The sequence below is a fragment of the Selaginella moellendorffii genome, unplaced genomic scaffold (assembly GCF_000143415.4).
Source record: "Selaginella moellendorffii unplaced genomic scaffold, v1.0 SELMOscaffold_23, whole genome shotgun sequence".
Classification (NCBI taxonomy): Eukaryota; Viridiplantae; Streptophyta; class Lycopodiopsida; order Selaginellales; family Selaginellaceae; genus Selaginella; species Selaginella moellendorffii.
In genome coordinates this window covers 1,157,628-1,171,104 of record NW_003314284.1, presented here as the reverse complement: position 1 = coordinate 1,171,104, position 13,477 = coordinate 1,157,628, and the positions used below count along the sequence as shown (strand labels likewise).

The 13,477-nt window shown below is 52.1% G+C and overlaps 3 protein-coding genes across 3 annotated transcripts; all 3 read left to right on the top strand.

The window, feature by feature from the left end:
* The first annotated feature begins 2,185 nt into the window (after positions 1–2,185).
* LOC9656684 (F-box protein SKIP1) lies at positions 2,186–3,186 on the top strand. Its single transcript, XM_024678894.1, has 2 exons — positions 2,186–2,504; positions 2,557–3,186. The coding sequence occupies exons 1-2, from the start codon at positions 2,191–2,193 to the stop codon at positions 3,059–3,061; spliced, it is 819 nt and encodes a 272-aa protein (XP_024534662.1). The 5' UTR covers positions 2,186–2,190; the 3' UTR covers positions 3,062–3,186.
* A 123-nt stretch (positions 3,187–3,309) lies between these two features.
* LOC9656683 (box A-binding factor) lies at positions 3,310–6,053 on the top strand. Its single transcript, XM_002974045.2, has 4 exons — positions 3,310–4,490; positions 4,895–5,444; positions 5,529–5,606; positions 5,741–6,053. The coding sequence occupies exons 1-4, from the start codon at positions 3,586–3,588 to the stop codon at positions 5,789–5,791; spliced, it is 1,584 nt and encodes a 527-aa protein (XP_002974091.2). The 5' UTR covers positions 3,310–3,585; the 3' UTR covers positions 5,792–6,053.
* A 174-nt stretch (positions 6,054–6,227) lies between these two features.
* Positions 6,228–13,443, top strand: LOC9656682 (E3 ubiquitin-protein ligase UPL3). Its single transcript, XM_024678911.1, has 18 exons — positions 6,228–6,466; positions 6,571–7,644; positions 7,704–7,814; positions 7,866–7,982; positions 8,037–8,216; positions 8,269–8,430; positions 8,477–8,671; positions 8,735–8,856; positions 8,907–10,218; positions 10,270–10,353; positions 10,419–11,987; positions 12,044–12,265; positions 12,315–12,419; positions 12,472–12,552; positions 12,614–12,682; positions 12,735–12,863; positions 12,923–13,072; positions 13,142–13,443. Exons 2-18 carry the CDS (start codon positions 6,685–6,687, stop codon positions 13,205–13,207), a joined length of 5,634 nt encoding a protein of 1,877 aa, XP_024534679.1. The 5' UTR covers positions 6,228–6,466; positions 6,571–6,684; the 3' UTR covers positions 13,208–13,443.
* The last annotated feature ends 34 nt before the right edge of the window (positions 13,444–13,477 follow it).

The following is a 13,477-nucleotide window of genomic DNA, read 5'->3' as shown; positions in this document are numbered from 1 at the left end:
TCACCTTTGCCGCACTAGTGGTCCAATACCACTTGCATCACAATCCCGTCTCTCCAAGACTGGGCCATCCGTCCACGAGTGGTCATCCTATATCCACTCCTTAGCATCCTTAGGATGCCCACAGACATGGGGAATAGCCTTCCCCAATATCCCTTTGTCAGTTCCTACCAAGTCCCTTTTCTATCTATGGCCATGTTCGCCAACACTGCCACTAGATCAAGGCCCACCGGCCCGACCACTAAGTCCCATGGTCCTCTGGGACTTCCTCACCATGTGACTGTATCCTTAGTCACTACACTAGAGGACTGTTCCTCCTCCTTTCCCCATTTGGGACTCCGGGACAATATTTCGGAACACCGTGGGCCTACGCGAGCCCCGTGGGTACTCTCCCCACCTTTCGCCTTTAGGTGCTCTAGCCATGGGCTTAGAGCGAGGTTCCGTTGAGCCACGACCGGTATCCAAGTAGGAAGTGCCACCCACACTTGGACTGGGAGCATCGGCCAGTCGATCTCCCGGGGGAACTAGAGCCGGCTCTTGAACACTTCACCAAGCTACCCCGCTTGTCGATCCATGTTCACTCTAGTCTTGGACTTCCCAGTGGGCAGCTCATCACCCAACACTGGGTCCGGCCTTCCTGGGCCAAACTGGCCTTTCCTGGCCAAACTGGCTCCACTGCAGTCCTCCCCCTACTATACTTTTGGAGCTCACCAAACCCCCCAGGGTCTGGGAGACGAACGCTTTGGGCTTTCACCCTCTCAGACTCAAACTCGGACTCGGACTCGGACTCGGACTCAGACTCGGACTCGGACTCGGACTTGGACTCGGACTCGGGCTCGGGCTTGGTCTCGGCCTCAGCCTCAGTCTTGGTCTCGGTCCCGATCTCGGTCTCGGTCTCGGTCCCGGTCTCGGTCCTGGTCTCGGTCTCGACTTCGAACTCCATCTCAGGTCCATCTCGGACTCCATCTCGGACTCCATCTCAGGTCCATCTCGGGTCCATCTCGGACTCCATCTCGGACTCCATCTCGGACCCCATCTCGGGTCCATCTTGGGTCCATCTTGGACTTTATCTCGGACTCCATCTCGGACTCCATCTCGGGTCCATCTCGGACTCCGTCTCGGACTCCATCTCGGGTCCATCTCGGACTCTTCCACGTGTCATGTGTTGGTCCTTTCGGGTCCCTTTTTAGAGCCTCGTTTATGGCTCGCTTCGTGCTCATTCCTCGAGCACTTTGTTGGGAGTTCCACTCCCGCTCTCGACCTTTCAAGTCGGAGCTTTTAGTCCAAACGTGTTACGCTCGTTTGGTTTTCGCTTCGGCCACTACCACGTGGCACCCTTCCAACTCGACTTTGGGGCCTAGGGATTTTGTGTCTCACAAATGATTTATTTGATTTAGTCACTCTTAACACTTATATAATATATTATTCTTCTAGTTTCTTAGATACTTGTGCTAATTTGAAAAATGACAATAATCTATTTGATTTAATTTCTTTTAATATATATGTGTAATATATATAAAATTAGAATAATAAATTAATTTATTAATTATATCATAAAAAAATGAATTATCAATTTGATTTACTAGCTCTCAATATTTATGCCTAATGAAAATATTAAGATATCATCTACTTTGTTAGATAGTGTTGTTAGGAAAGCTAAAAATCTATAATTTAATAATTTCATTGCATTATATAACATGAAAATGTTACTCATTTTGTTGATTGTATGACAGAGAATAAAAAATGTTTTAATGCTCTTGGGATGTATTAATTTTAGAAATTGAATTGAACACTAAGTGTTTGGTATTCTCAAAGTTTTATTGGATATATTTATCTTATTTCTTTGTAACTATATTTTAAGGAATTTTTGAAAATGCATCAATTTTAATCGATAATTTCTTACAGTTTTTCTAGGCATGAAAAACCCCTTTTTGTTGATCAACCTACCACAAACATACTGACTTTTATGTAGAGTATAACAATATAGAGAATGCACATTGAGGTGATCTACAAGTGGAGGAAACATTAAAAATCTTATCTAAGCACAATAGCCACAAGTTTACAACCAGGCTACTTGGGTTGCCACTACCTAGCAATTTGGATAGTGGAGGGAAAACTAAAATCTTTATCTAGGATATACAGAACCCAAGCTTGGGAACTAATTATTTTCAAAACGATTAGGGTTTCCGGTTTATGGATAGAGAAGAGCTGCCGCGTGAGATCCTGGTGCACATCCTCCGTCGCCTTGGATTCGAGGACAGGTATGCGGCTGCGACGCTCGTATGCAAAGCCTGGCGCGATGCCGCCACAGATCCCGCCTGCTGGGATGTCGCAAATGTGGAGGAATGCTTTGAGAGGAGGCTCGAGGTTGCGCTCTGGTCCACTGACGAATTCGAGGAGAGGATCGACGCCATGGTGAAAAACGTGGTGGATTGGAGCCGGGGAGGCCTCCGCGAGCTCCACGCCCGCCACTGCTCCAATGCGGCCCTCGTCTACGTTGCTTCGAAGTAAGTGCTCTCCCGTTTTCGCTGGACTTGATTGATTCGTTTCGAATTCCAGATGTCCGCGCCTCCAATCGCTCTCGATGAGAGACAGCCCCAACCTCACCGACGTCGCAGGCGCTGCCATCGCCGCAGCGTGCCCGGAGCTCCGGGAACTGGATCTCTCCAACACCAAGTGCATCTCGCTCGAATGCTTCAAGCCCTGCAAATCCCTGGTGAGTCTCAAGATGAATTCCCCCGATCGTCGCCGTCTTGTTCCCCTAGGATACCGCGCATTGCAGGGCGCGGCATTCGCAAATGCGATGCCGGGGCTGGAAGTTCTGGAATTTAGGAACGGTGCTCTCTCGGATGCGGACCTCCAATCGATCTTAGACGGCTGCTCCAAGATCCGCCACTTAGATTTGCGTGGCTGCCAGGGGCTGTCCAATGCGGCGGTGGAAGCGGCGAGCTCGATCGTCCCTTGCTTCCTCAAGCCTCTCCCGCGCTTGGACGAGCCAGAACTCCCTCGCTATGGGCACTGGCAGCTCTACAGCGAGAGATTCCAGCCCGAATTCCAGTTCTAGCACAGTCTCGAAGCATCGATTCCTCGCTCGAGCGAAGGATAGAGAAATTGGAAATAATTCAATCCGCTTGCCAGGAGCCCTAGCCGGTTTTACTTGGATTTTTAAAAAAAGAGCGATGGTGCGAATATGCCGCCAGATTCGATTAGGGCGGGCTTTGGGCCACTGGCCGAATTTCGCCGCAACGCGGTCGTACGTACGGCAACCGATCTACAAGAGAGTTGGGAGCCCTTGTAGGAAGGAATTCTCTCTTTGCTGTTTTCTCTCCATTACTTCGTGCTCACTCCTTTTCTTCGTCTCCCTCGTTTCTCCTCTTTCCCGGCGCAAATCGGCCGCGTTTCCAATCGGCCCAGGAAGATCGGCCGCGCGCCCAATCCGCGTGCCCGATTTGTCCCCGAGAGTGGTGTTCGAGACGCGCAGCGAGAAGAGAAGAAAAAAAATCGCGAGAGGAGGAATTGGGAGTGAGAAATCCGAGAGGGAGGAGCATGCTCTTTTGTGGTGTGGAGTTTTGCTGTGGATTTTCCTGAATGGGAGAGAATGGGAAGCGGTTATCCGGCGCTAGCAGCAGAGTGGGAGGGAGCGGCGGCGCCAACGCCGCCAGCAACGCCACCACCATCACCACCACCAGCGGCGCCAGCATGTTCGAGGGCCGCCCTGTTCTCAACACTCTGGGCGGCCGATTCAAGAGCGGGTCGCCCACCCGGCCATCGCCAGTAGCGGCGGTAGCGGCGGTGGCAAAAGGCGGCAGCAATCACGAAGATCTTGGCTCCAGCCACCCCCATCCGCATCAATCTCCCTCGCCCTCTTCGCACCACCTCCTCCATCTCCCCCCTCCCTCCTCGAAAGCGGCGGCGGCGGAGGAGAGGAGCGCGACGGCGGCGATGACGACGATAGGAGGAGCTTCCACGGCGGCGGCGATGGCCTCGTCCCCCAGCCCGGCGGCGGCGATGGCGTCGAGCGGCGCAGCGGAGCGGAGCAACGGGGAGGCGAATGCTCTGGAATCCGGCGTTGGGCACAAGCGCAAGAGCCCCGACGAGCCCAGTGGGCTTCTCCAGTGGGGGCAGCGGCGGAGGCAGCGGAATGGGCGTGTCGTGGAAGCGACCAAGGGAGGAGGAGGCGGCGCGGCCGTGGTGCCGCAGCACCACCACAGCTCCGCCAACAACACCGCCACCAATCACCACCACCACCAACAACACCACCACGAGGAGTCGTCAAAGAAGATGGCGATCCGCGCGGATCGGAGGGTTGTGCGCGCGGAGAAGCAGCAGCAGCACGGATCCAGCGCGGTGGCGATGGCGGCGGCGCCCGCGGCCATCCCCACCGCCGCCGCCACCACCACCACCACCACCACCACCGCCGCCGCCCGGCAGCCCGCGGCGCATTCCTCCAGATCGTCGTGCATGGCGCCACTCGAAGGAAACTCCATCAAGAGGTGAGTGAGTCAAGAGAGTGTGATCCACCGCGATCGATCGATCTAGATGGGCGGCGCGGGGGAGGATCTCGCCCCCCGCCCGATCGATCGAACCGATCGGTCGGATTGACTGATTGGTGTTCTTGCTTTTCTTTCTTGGCATTTCTTCCAATTTTTCCCTATTTTTTTGGTTTTTTTTTTTTCCTGCGTGCCTTGGTGTTAATAGTTCTTGCTTGGATTGGATCTTTAAGGTTTTAGCTGGATATACATCGTCGCTTTGGGTTTCAATTTTTTTGTTACCTGTTTTTTTTTTATCACTCCCACTTTCTCTCTCCTCCTCCCCCTTTGTGTGCTTGCTCTTCCTCGTTGGGTCTTGTTTGGCAAAAATTCGTGATGATAACGGCTTTTGGCGTGTTGCTTGGCAGGAACAACGGCGATGCCTGCAATGCCGCGGCGGCGGTAGCGAATGGCGGGGGCAGCAGCAGCGCCAGCGACGAGCAGCAGCACCACCACCAGAATCACGCCCACCACCAGCAGCAATCGCCCCAAGATCAAGCCCAGCCCGCCGCCCAAATCCACCCCCACAAGCACCACCACCAACACCACCACCACCAGCAGCAGCACCATCACAACCACCACGGCGCCGCCGCCAACAACAGTAGCAGCCGGGGGGATCGGCCATCCTCGTCCCCGGCGGGGGAGTGTGGCGGCGGAAGTGGCGGCGGCGATGACGATCCGGGGCAGGCCCAAGATCAGTCGGCGGAGGCGGCGGCGGTAGCGGCGGTAGATCCAAAGGGGTGTGCTGGTGGTGCTTCCTCCGCCCAGGAGAAGGTTAACATGGAGCTGTTCGAGTGGCCCAAGTTCTTAATCTCCTTGTCCCGCAAGGAGAAGGAGGACGATTTCCTGGCGATCAAGGGATCCAAGCTGCCGCAGCGGCCCAAGCGGCGGACCAAGCATGTCGAGAAGACATTGCACGTAAGTTCTTCGTGTTCTTGGCTTGCAAAGTTTTTTTTTTTTTTTTTTAATGTTCTTGAGCTAACTCTTTTCGTTTCGTTACAGTATTGTAGCCCTGGAATGTGGCTCTGTGACTTGACGCGAGAGCGATACGAAGTGAGAGAGAAGAAATCGATGAAGAAGGTAAGCGAGCGTTTTCTTTTCTTTTCTTTTCTTGTTTGGTTTGCTCCATTCAATCGTTGATCGATGGCTTGATCGATGCGTTGATCGATGTTTTGAACGATGGCTCACGCAAGATCGTGTTTGCTGTGCGTCAGAAACCGCGGGGATTGAAAGCTATGGGGAGTGTGGACAGTGAGTCGGATTGAGGAGCGACGATGCCAAGGTTTTTTGGGATCGATCACGCACAGTTCCATATCCAGCGCTGGGAGATTATAACAATCGCCACTCATCGCCATCCAGATCCACCACCATCACAAGTTCTAAAATGGAAGCTTTGGAAGAGCAAGCAGCCGCAGCATTTGTAGAGAATCAATCTTTCACACTTTTTTTTTTTCTACTCGAAGGCTCTCTGGCGAGCTCTCTCATATGTGTCTTTTTTTGTAGAAGAAAAACACACACATACACACACCCATCGATCAGTTCGTCAAATCCTTGTACATGATGATGAACACCACCCACCAAGAACAAAGAGAAAAACAAATTTTTTATTGGCTTGGACCGATCGATAGATGGATTGATGGATAGAATGTTAGTAGCCTAATGCGTCCTGCAACGCGGTGGGAGGGAGCGACAAGTTTTGGTCTCCTTTTTTCCTTCTTCCTCCTTTCTTCCTTCTTCCTCGTTCTTCCTTTGTTTGATTCGATTCGAATAAACACGCGATAAAAAGTGATTTATTGCATCCTAAGCATGACAATAATATAGGGCAGTGGTGTGTTTGCCGGAATTGCGAGGCGGAGGGAGTGGTGTGTGACGAGACGAGGGCGCCGCGGCACTGCCTCGATCGAGCGCCCCGGGATTCCCATGGATCGATCCACGGCGAGGTGAGCGATCGATCGAGAAAGAGCTTCTTCTTCCTCTCCTTTGGTTTTGTCCTTGTTGGTTGGGGTTAGGGTTTGAATTTGTGTGATGTGTGTGCTTCGCGCAGTGCGGAGGAGGAGGCGGCGGGCGCAGCGTAGCAGCAGCAGTAGCGGCGGCGGCGGCGGCGGTGTGACGAGAAGGATCGCCACAACGGCGCGGCACGAGAGATCGGGATTTTTTTATGGAAACGCGCAGCCGTAAGCGGGCCGAGGCCACTGGGAGGCGGCCACCACCTGCGCAATCGTCTTCGCGAGCTTCCAAGCGAGTGCGCGTCGGCGCCTCTAGTTCTAGTTCCGGCGCGGCAGCAGCGGCGGCGGCGGCGCCACCAGCACCAGCGCCAGTAGCAGCAGCGGCGGCGGGAGCTTCCAGCAGCCGATCCAGGCCATCGACTCGGAGGAACACTGCGTCTCAAGCGGGGACCTCTGTAAGTAACAGTGTAGCAGCAGCAGCTCAGGGTAGTGGTAGCATGGATTTGACTCCACCCGAGTCGGGGGGGTCGCGGAGGGATAGGAGGGACAAGGATAAGGCGAGCAAGCGCGAGCATGACAAGGACGACGATAGAGGGTCGGAGAAGGTGTTGCGAGGCTCCGGCGAGAAGGATGACAAGGGGAAGGAGAAAGAGGCGTGTAGGAACAGGGATGCCAGGGACCGGGCCGCCGGAGCTTCCGTCGAGGCCGACGACGACGATGGTGGCGATGGCGTGAGCACCTTGCAACAGAACTTGGCGTCGGCTAGCAGCGCCTTGCATGGTTTGCTCCGGAAGCTGGGCGCTGGATTGGATGAGTTTTTGCCATCGTCGACCCCGGCTCATCAGAGCAGCCGGTTGAAGCGGATTCTTTCCGGGTTGAAGGCCGAGGGGGAGGAGGGGCGGCAGTTGGAGGCGTTGTCTCAGCTGTGCGAGCTGCTCTCCATCGGCACGGAGGAGTCTTTGAGTAGCTTCTCGGTGGACTCGTTCGTGCCGGTGCTCGTCAGCCTCCTGAACCACGAGTACAATCCGGATGTGATGCTGCTGGCAGCCAGGGCGCTTACACACCTCTGTGACGTGCTCCCCTCGTCCTGCGCTGCGGTGGTTCACTACGGGGCGGTTCCTTGCTTTTGTGCACGGCTTCTCTCAATTGAGTATATCGATCTTGCGGAACAGGTAACCTTTCTATACTTTGTGCTTTTCTCTCTCCGGTACTTACACTTTACGATCACCAGTCTTTACAAGCTTTAGAGAAAATATCCCATGAACACCCGGCAGCGTGCCTACGAGCGGGAGCTTTGGTTGCTGTTCTCTCGTATTTGGACTTCTTCTCCACCGGGGTTCAGGTAGGACAATTTTTGCAGTTTTTAGAAATTCGCTGATGTCTGTTTTGTCAGAGGGTTGCTGTTTCCACGGCCGCTAATATATGCAGGCAGCTTCCATCTGATGGTGTGAATTTTGTTATGGAGTCCGTTCCTATACTGACCAACTTATTACAATACCAGGATCCTAAAGTATGTCGTCGATGCTTTTCGTATTAGTACTCTACTTACCGTTGCTTTATCTAGGTGGTGGATCATGCTTCTCTGTGTCTCACACGGATTGCAGACTCGTTTGCAAACTCATCGGAGAAAATAGACGTGCTTTGCTCCCATGGGCTAATCCCGTTGGCTGCACGACTCGTCTCTGTTAGCAACCCAAACGGCGCCATGGTTCCTCAAACTTCGTTGAGTGCTTCGACATACACGGTAAATGGACATATTTTGCAAAAGTCTGATAACGCTAACGCTAATGTATCAGGGTTTGATTCGTCTCCTTTCTAGCTGTGCGAGTGGATCTGCTTCGGCGTCTGAAAGTCTGCTATTACTGAATATAAGCTCCATACTTAAAGATATTCTAACTGGAGCTGGCTTAACATCAACTACGTCCGTTGCTCCTTCTATCAGCAGGCTTCCTGAACAGGTAAATTGTCTACAACCAGAAGCTACGCGCTAACTCTGTCTTTCAGCTCTTCGAGATTGTGAACCTTGTAAACGAGCTTTTACCACCTGTTCCTGATGTCGGTGCCGCGCCATTGCCAAATGGAGTGGACAGCACGTCGTCCTCTAAGGTGACCCAAGCATCGCCTCGGATACAGCTCCTGCAAGATCGTCCGGAACTGTTGCTGGGATTTGGAGCTGATCTTTTTCCAGTGCTGGTTCAGGTTAGTTGTGTCATGAAATTTCTTTCTTTTCGGTTTTCCGTTTTGTAACATAAAAAATTGCAGGTTTATGGGTCTAGTGTAACTTCTTCGGTGCGACACAAGTGTTTAGCTGCCATTCATAAGCTTCTTTATTTCAGTACACCAGAAATGCTACATTCTCTCTCCAAAGACACAAACATATCTAGGTGCGTGCTCTAGACAATCCGGTATTGTGTACTAACTATTTCTTTATCAGCTTTCTAGCCGGGGTTCTAGCTTCGAAGGATCCTTCCGTATTACTCACTGCTCTTCACATCACCGAGTTGCTGATGCAAAAGCTACCAGGAGTTTTTGCGAAGACCTTCGTGAAGGAGGGTGTCGTGCATGCCATTGATACCTTGATTGCATGCGAGCAACAACTGGGAAAGACTTCGGATTCTCAGAAGACCCGTCGTGCTACGTCTGGTCGACGTCGCTCTGGGAGCACGAGTGACGTTCATCCAGATGATCCAGGTGGTTCCAGCAGTGCTCCAGTTGGCTCGCCACCAAATGCCGATTCTCCTCTGCATACAGCACGTCTTGGACTCCTTTCAACTGCGGTCGCAAAAGCCAAGTTTTTGAGGGGGGCTCACTTTTGCAACGGAATTACAGATGGCGGGGCAACGGAAAGTCTATGCAGGCTTAAATCTCTTTGCTCCAAGCTGACTGCAGACTCTACTCCGGAAGTGAAGGGGAAAGGGAAAGGGAAAGCCAAAGCTTGTGGTTCAACGACCTCTTTATCTGAGGAACAGTTACTGGCTGCTATATCTGGAGTGTTCGGGGAACTCGAAAACGGGGAAGGCGTTTCTACATTTGAGTTTGTCAACAGTGGCATTGTGAGTGCGCTGCTGAACTATCTGTCTTGCGGTTCCGTGGATGGCAGATCGAGGCAGCAGGCTCTGAACAGGCTAAAAAACTTCCTTGCTGTGGCCCTTTCATCCGACATTAGAGAAGCGCCTTTGACGGTTTTGGTGCGGAAACTACAAAACGCGCTTGGCTCCTTGGAAAGATTTCCTGTTATTTTGAGCCATGGTCCTCGTGCAACTGGAAGTACTGCAAGTATTGCTGCCGGCCTCAGTGCGTTAACTCAACCGTTCAAACTGCGACTTTGCAGAGCATCCGGTGAGAAGGTTCTTCGTGACTACTCCACGAACGTGGTCCTTATTGAACCTTTGGCTACTTTGGCTGCCATTGAAGACTTCTTATGGTCTCGAGTTAAAAGACACGACAGTTCTCCCTCGTCGACGGTTGCAGCATCTTCCGACTGTGTTTCTTCTCCACCTGCGTCGACTACTCCGACGGCCTCAACATCGACTCCATCAAGGCCTTCTACAAGATCACGTACAGCTGCTGCTGGCAGTGGCGATGCAACGCCGTCTAAAGGCAAGGGAAAGGCTAAAACTTTTGAAGCTCGAGCAACTACTGAAAGTCGGGGTCCTGAAACTCGTAATGCGGCTGCTAGAAGGAGAGCTGCTGCTGCGGCAGCTTCGGCAGCTGTTACAAAACAACGGGCACCCATTGACAGCGAGGTAAGTCTCTTTTTTCGTGTTTTCCCCTGTTGACACGATTTTATGTTCCAGGATGACGATGCAGACGCGTCTCCTGTTGAAGTTGAGGACGCCGTAGCAATGGACGAGGATGATGTCTCTGAGGACGAAGAGGAAGTAAGTTTCTACAGCTTGCTAGATATATTTTTCAAATCTTGCTTATATGATTTTTTTGTGTGCAGCTTTTCGGTGAAGAGCCAGCTGAAGTTTGCGTCGGTGATCGTGTGCATGATGTGCAACTGGGAGATTCTGCGGATGCAGGGGCTGTTGCGACTAGTGCCACCACGAGCGAGACTCCATCTCCTTTCGGCACAGGTGCTGCAGGTTCAAGTACGCCGGTCTTAATAGGAACAGGGGCAAGTGGATCAAGAGCGACCGCTGCTGTTGGAAAGGGTGCTCTTTCGTTTGCTGCGGCTGCAATGGCTGGCGCAAATGCTTCAAAAAACAGCAAAGATCGCAAGTCTCTCGCAGCTATCGCTTCCGCTAACGTGCCTCCAAAGCTGTCTTTCTATCTGGGTGGTAAACTGCTCAACAGGTCCTTGACTATTTTCCAGGCAATCCAAAGACAAACAGCCATGGACGAAGATGACGACGAACGATATGCAGCACCAGATCATCCGTTAGGCCACGGCCGCAGGTTGTGGGACGAGGTTTACACGATAACTTATCAGAGAGCTGATCCGACTGAAAAGACTTCTCCAGGAGGGGTTAGTAGCACTAAGTCTGGGGTGGCCGGTTCCAGTAGTCAGGGGTTAGACGGGTTGCAACAAGCATCACTTTTGGACGCTATATTGCAAGGAGAACTGCCTTGTGACTTAGATAAGTCGAGCTCGACGTATAACATCCTACTGCTGCTCCGGGTGTTGGAAGGTTTGAACAGACTGGCTCCTCGCTTACGTGCTCAAGGGGTGATAGACGCCTTTGCCGAAGGCAAAGTATCAAGTCTCAGCCTCAGTGAGGCATCAACGGGAGGGGCGTCTGTTCTACAGGAAGAGTTCCTTAGCAGCAAACTAACTCCCAAGCTGGCGCGTCAGATGCAAGACGCCCTGGCCCTCTGCAGCGGCGGCTTGCCGGCGTGGTGCCACCAGCTGACTAAAGCGTGTCCGTTTCTCTTCCCGTTCGAGACGAGGAGGCAGTACTTCCATTCGACTGCGTTTGGCCTTTCTCGTGCTCTCCAGCGGTTGCAGCAGCAGCAGAGTGCAGACGGGACATCTTCTGCAAACGAACGTGAGCTTCGAGTTGGCAGGCTACAACGTCAGAAAGTTCGCGTTTCCAGGACGCGGATTCTCGACTCGGCTGCGAAGGTTATGGAGCTTTACTCCGGTCACAAGGCTGTTTTGGAAGTGGAGTACTTCGGGGAGGTTGGCACAGGTCTGGGGCCTACGCTGGAGTTTTACACGCTGGTTAGTCGTGAACTTCAGAAGAACTCTTTGGATCTGTGGCGTACGGAATCTCGTCCGGGCTCGCCTCAGCAAGCAGACACTGAGATGCCTGACATCAACGAGGATGTGTTGGACGAACCGTCAGAGAATCAGGCGAGTGTTCAGCCAGTGGAGCAGAACATTGATTACGTGACCGCTCCGCATGGCTTGTTTCCACGGCCGTGGCACCCCGCGTCGACTGACGCCAGATACACGAAAACAGTGGAACACTTCCGACTGCTTGGGAGAGTCATGGCCAAAGCTTTACAGGATGGACGTCTGTTGGATCTTCCCTTCTCCATCCCCTTTTACAAGCTTGTTCTTGGACAGGTACTTACTCGCTACTCTTTAGTTTCTGCTACTTAACATTGTTTTCGGTTTGACAGGAACTGGACCTTTACGATGTTAAGGCCATTGACCCAGAACTCGGGTCAACATTGGACGAATTGCAAGGTCTGGTCCGCCGTAAGCAATATCTGGAGGGCGTTTGCCATCAGATGTCGGATGGACTGAGATTCCGTGGTTCGAGGATTGAAGACCTTTGCCTCGACTTCACGCTTCCGGGATATCCAGAGTTCCACCTGAAAGAAGGTGGAAACGAGATCATGGTATGGTGACAGATACTTTATACGCGAACGAACTAATCTGTGTGATCAGGTGACTCTGGACAACCTCGAGGAATATGTAGCATTAGTTGTGGATGCAACGGTGAAGATGGGTATTTCCGCACAGATGGAAGCATTACGATCAGGATTTAGTCAGGTAAGCATAGAAGTTCGCCAGGCTTCCTTATTAATGTTCTGTTCATCTGCAGGTGTTTCAGTTAAGCTCATTGCAGATCTTCACTGAGCAGGAACTCGATAATTTACTATGTGGACGGCGAGAACTGTGGACGGTGCGTTTTTTTTCTTTCTTTTTCTCGGTCATAGTATTGATGGGCCTGTCCTTGTTAACAGCCGGAAACTCTGGTGGATCATATCAAGTTTGATCACGGCTATACTTCAGCCAGTCCACCTGTTCGTCATGTAAGAGGATTCTATATACGTCTCGGTGAATTTTAACTCATGTTCTTTTCAGCTATTGGAGATAATGGGCGAGTTCACTGCTGAAGAGCAGCGGGACTTCTTGAGATTTGCCACAGGAGCTCCACGTCTCCCACCCGGGGGTCTAGCTGCCTTGAATCCCAAGCTTACGATCGTGCGTAAGGTGAGCAAGAGATTGACACCATTTCGTTCATCCATTAACACTTCTTTTTCTTTTTCCAGCATCCAACAGGTGGCAATGGATCCTCCGTGGTGTTGGGATCAACTCCGCCAGGTGCCGCGTCTGCCATGGGGACAACTCTTGCGGACGGGGACCTCCCAAGTGTGATGACATGTGCCAACTATCTCAAGCTGCCGCCCTATTCCTCCAGGGTATGTTTTCCTCGCGAAGAACACTTTCTCATGAAGAAAAGCTCTGAAAAAAACCACTCTTTTTTGCAGGAGGTGATGCGAGAAAGGTTGATGTATGCCATCTCCGAAGGACAAGGATCGTTTGATCTCTCCTAGAGGCACGAAAAGAGAGGAGATGGGGGTCTCTCACAGATGGAGCGAGAGGTGTCAAAGGCGGGCGTTGTCGTCCCTCCCGATCGAGCACACACGCATTCTTTTTGGTGAGCACGCTGGAACGAAGGTCAAGTTCTTACAAATCTTGCGCGGCGGTGGGAGAAGTTTTCAGTGAGTACATATAAGACCTGTAAATTCTCTCAGAATCAAGGGTTTAGTCAAGGTTTTAGTCAACAGAACATAGTCGTCTTTTCAGTCAACGGTTTATTGATA

Excerpts from the sequence above, each read along its gene's own strand:
- LOC9656684 (XM_024678894.1), top strand. The coding sequence starts at position 2,191 with ATGGATAGAGAAGAGCTGCCGCGTGAGATCCTGGTGCACATCCTCCGT. Across the intron at positions 2,505-2,556 it reads CTCGTCTACGTTGCTTCGAA|ATGTCCGCGCCTCCAATCGC; the intron begins GTAAGTGCTCTC and ends TTCGAATTCCAG.
- LOC9656682 (XM_024678911.1), top strand. The coding sequence starts at position 6,685 with ATGGAAACGCGCAGCCGTAAGCGGGCCGAGGCCACTGGGAGGCGGCCA. Across the intron at positions 8,217-8,268 it reads TGAGTGCTTCGACATACACG|GGTTTGATTCGTCTCCTTTC; the intron begins GTAAATGGACAT and ends CTAATGTATCAG. Across the intron at positions 11,988-12,043 it reads ACAAGCTTGTTCTTGGACAG|GAACTGGACCTTTACGATGT; the intron begins GTACTTACTCGC and ends TCGGTTTGACAG.
- LOC9656683 (XM_002974045.2), top strand. The coding sequence starts at position 3,586 with ATGGGAGAGAATGGGAAGCGGTTATCCGGCGCTAGCAGCAGAGTGGGA. Across the intron at positions 4,491-4,894 it reads GAAGGAAACTCCATCAAGAG|GAACAACGGCGATGCCTGCA; the intron begins GTGAGTGAGTCA and ends GTTGCTTGGCAG. Across the intron at positions 5,445-5,528 it reads ATGTCGAGAAGACATTGCAC|TATTGTAGCCCTGGAATGTG; the intron begins GTAAGTTCTTCG and ends GTTTCGTTACAG.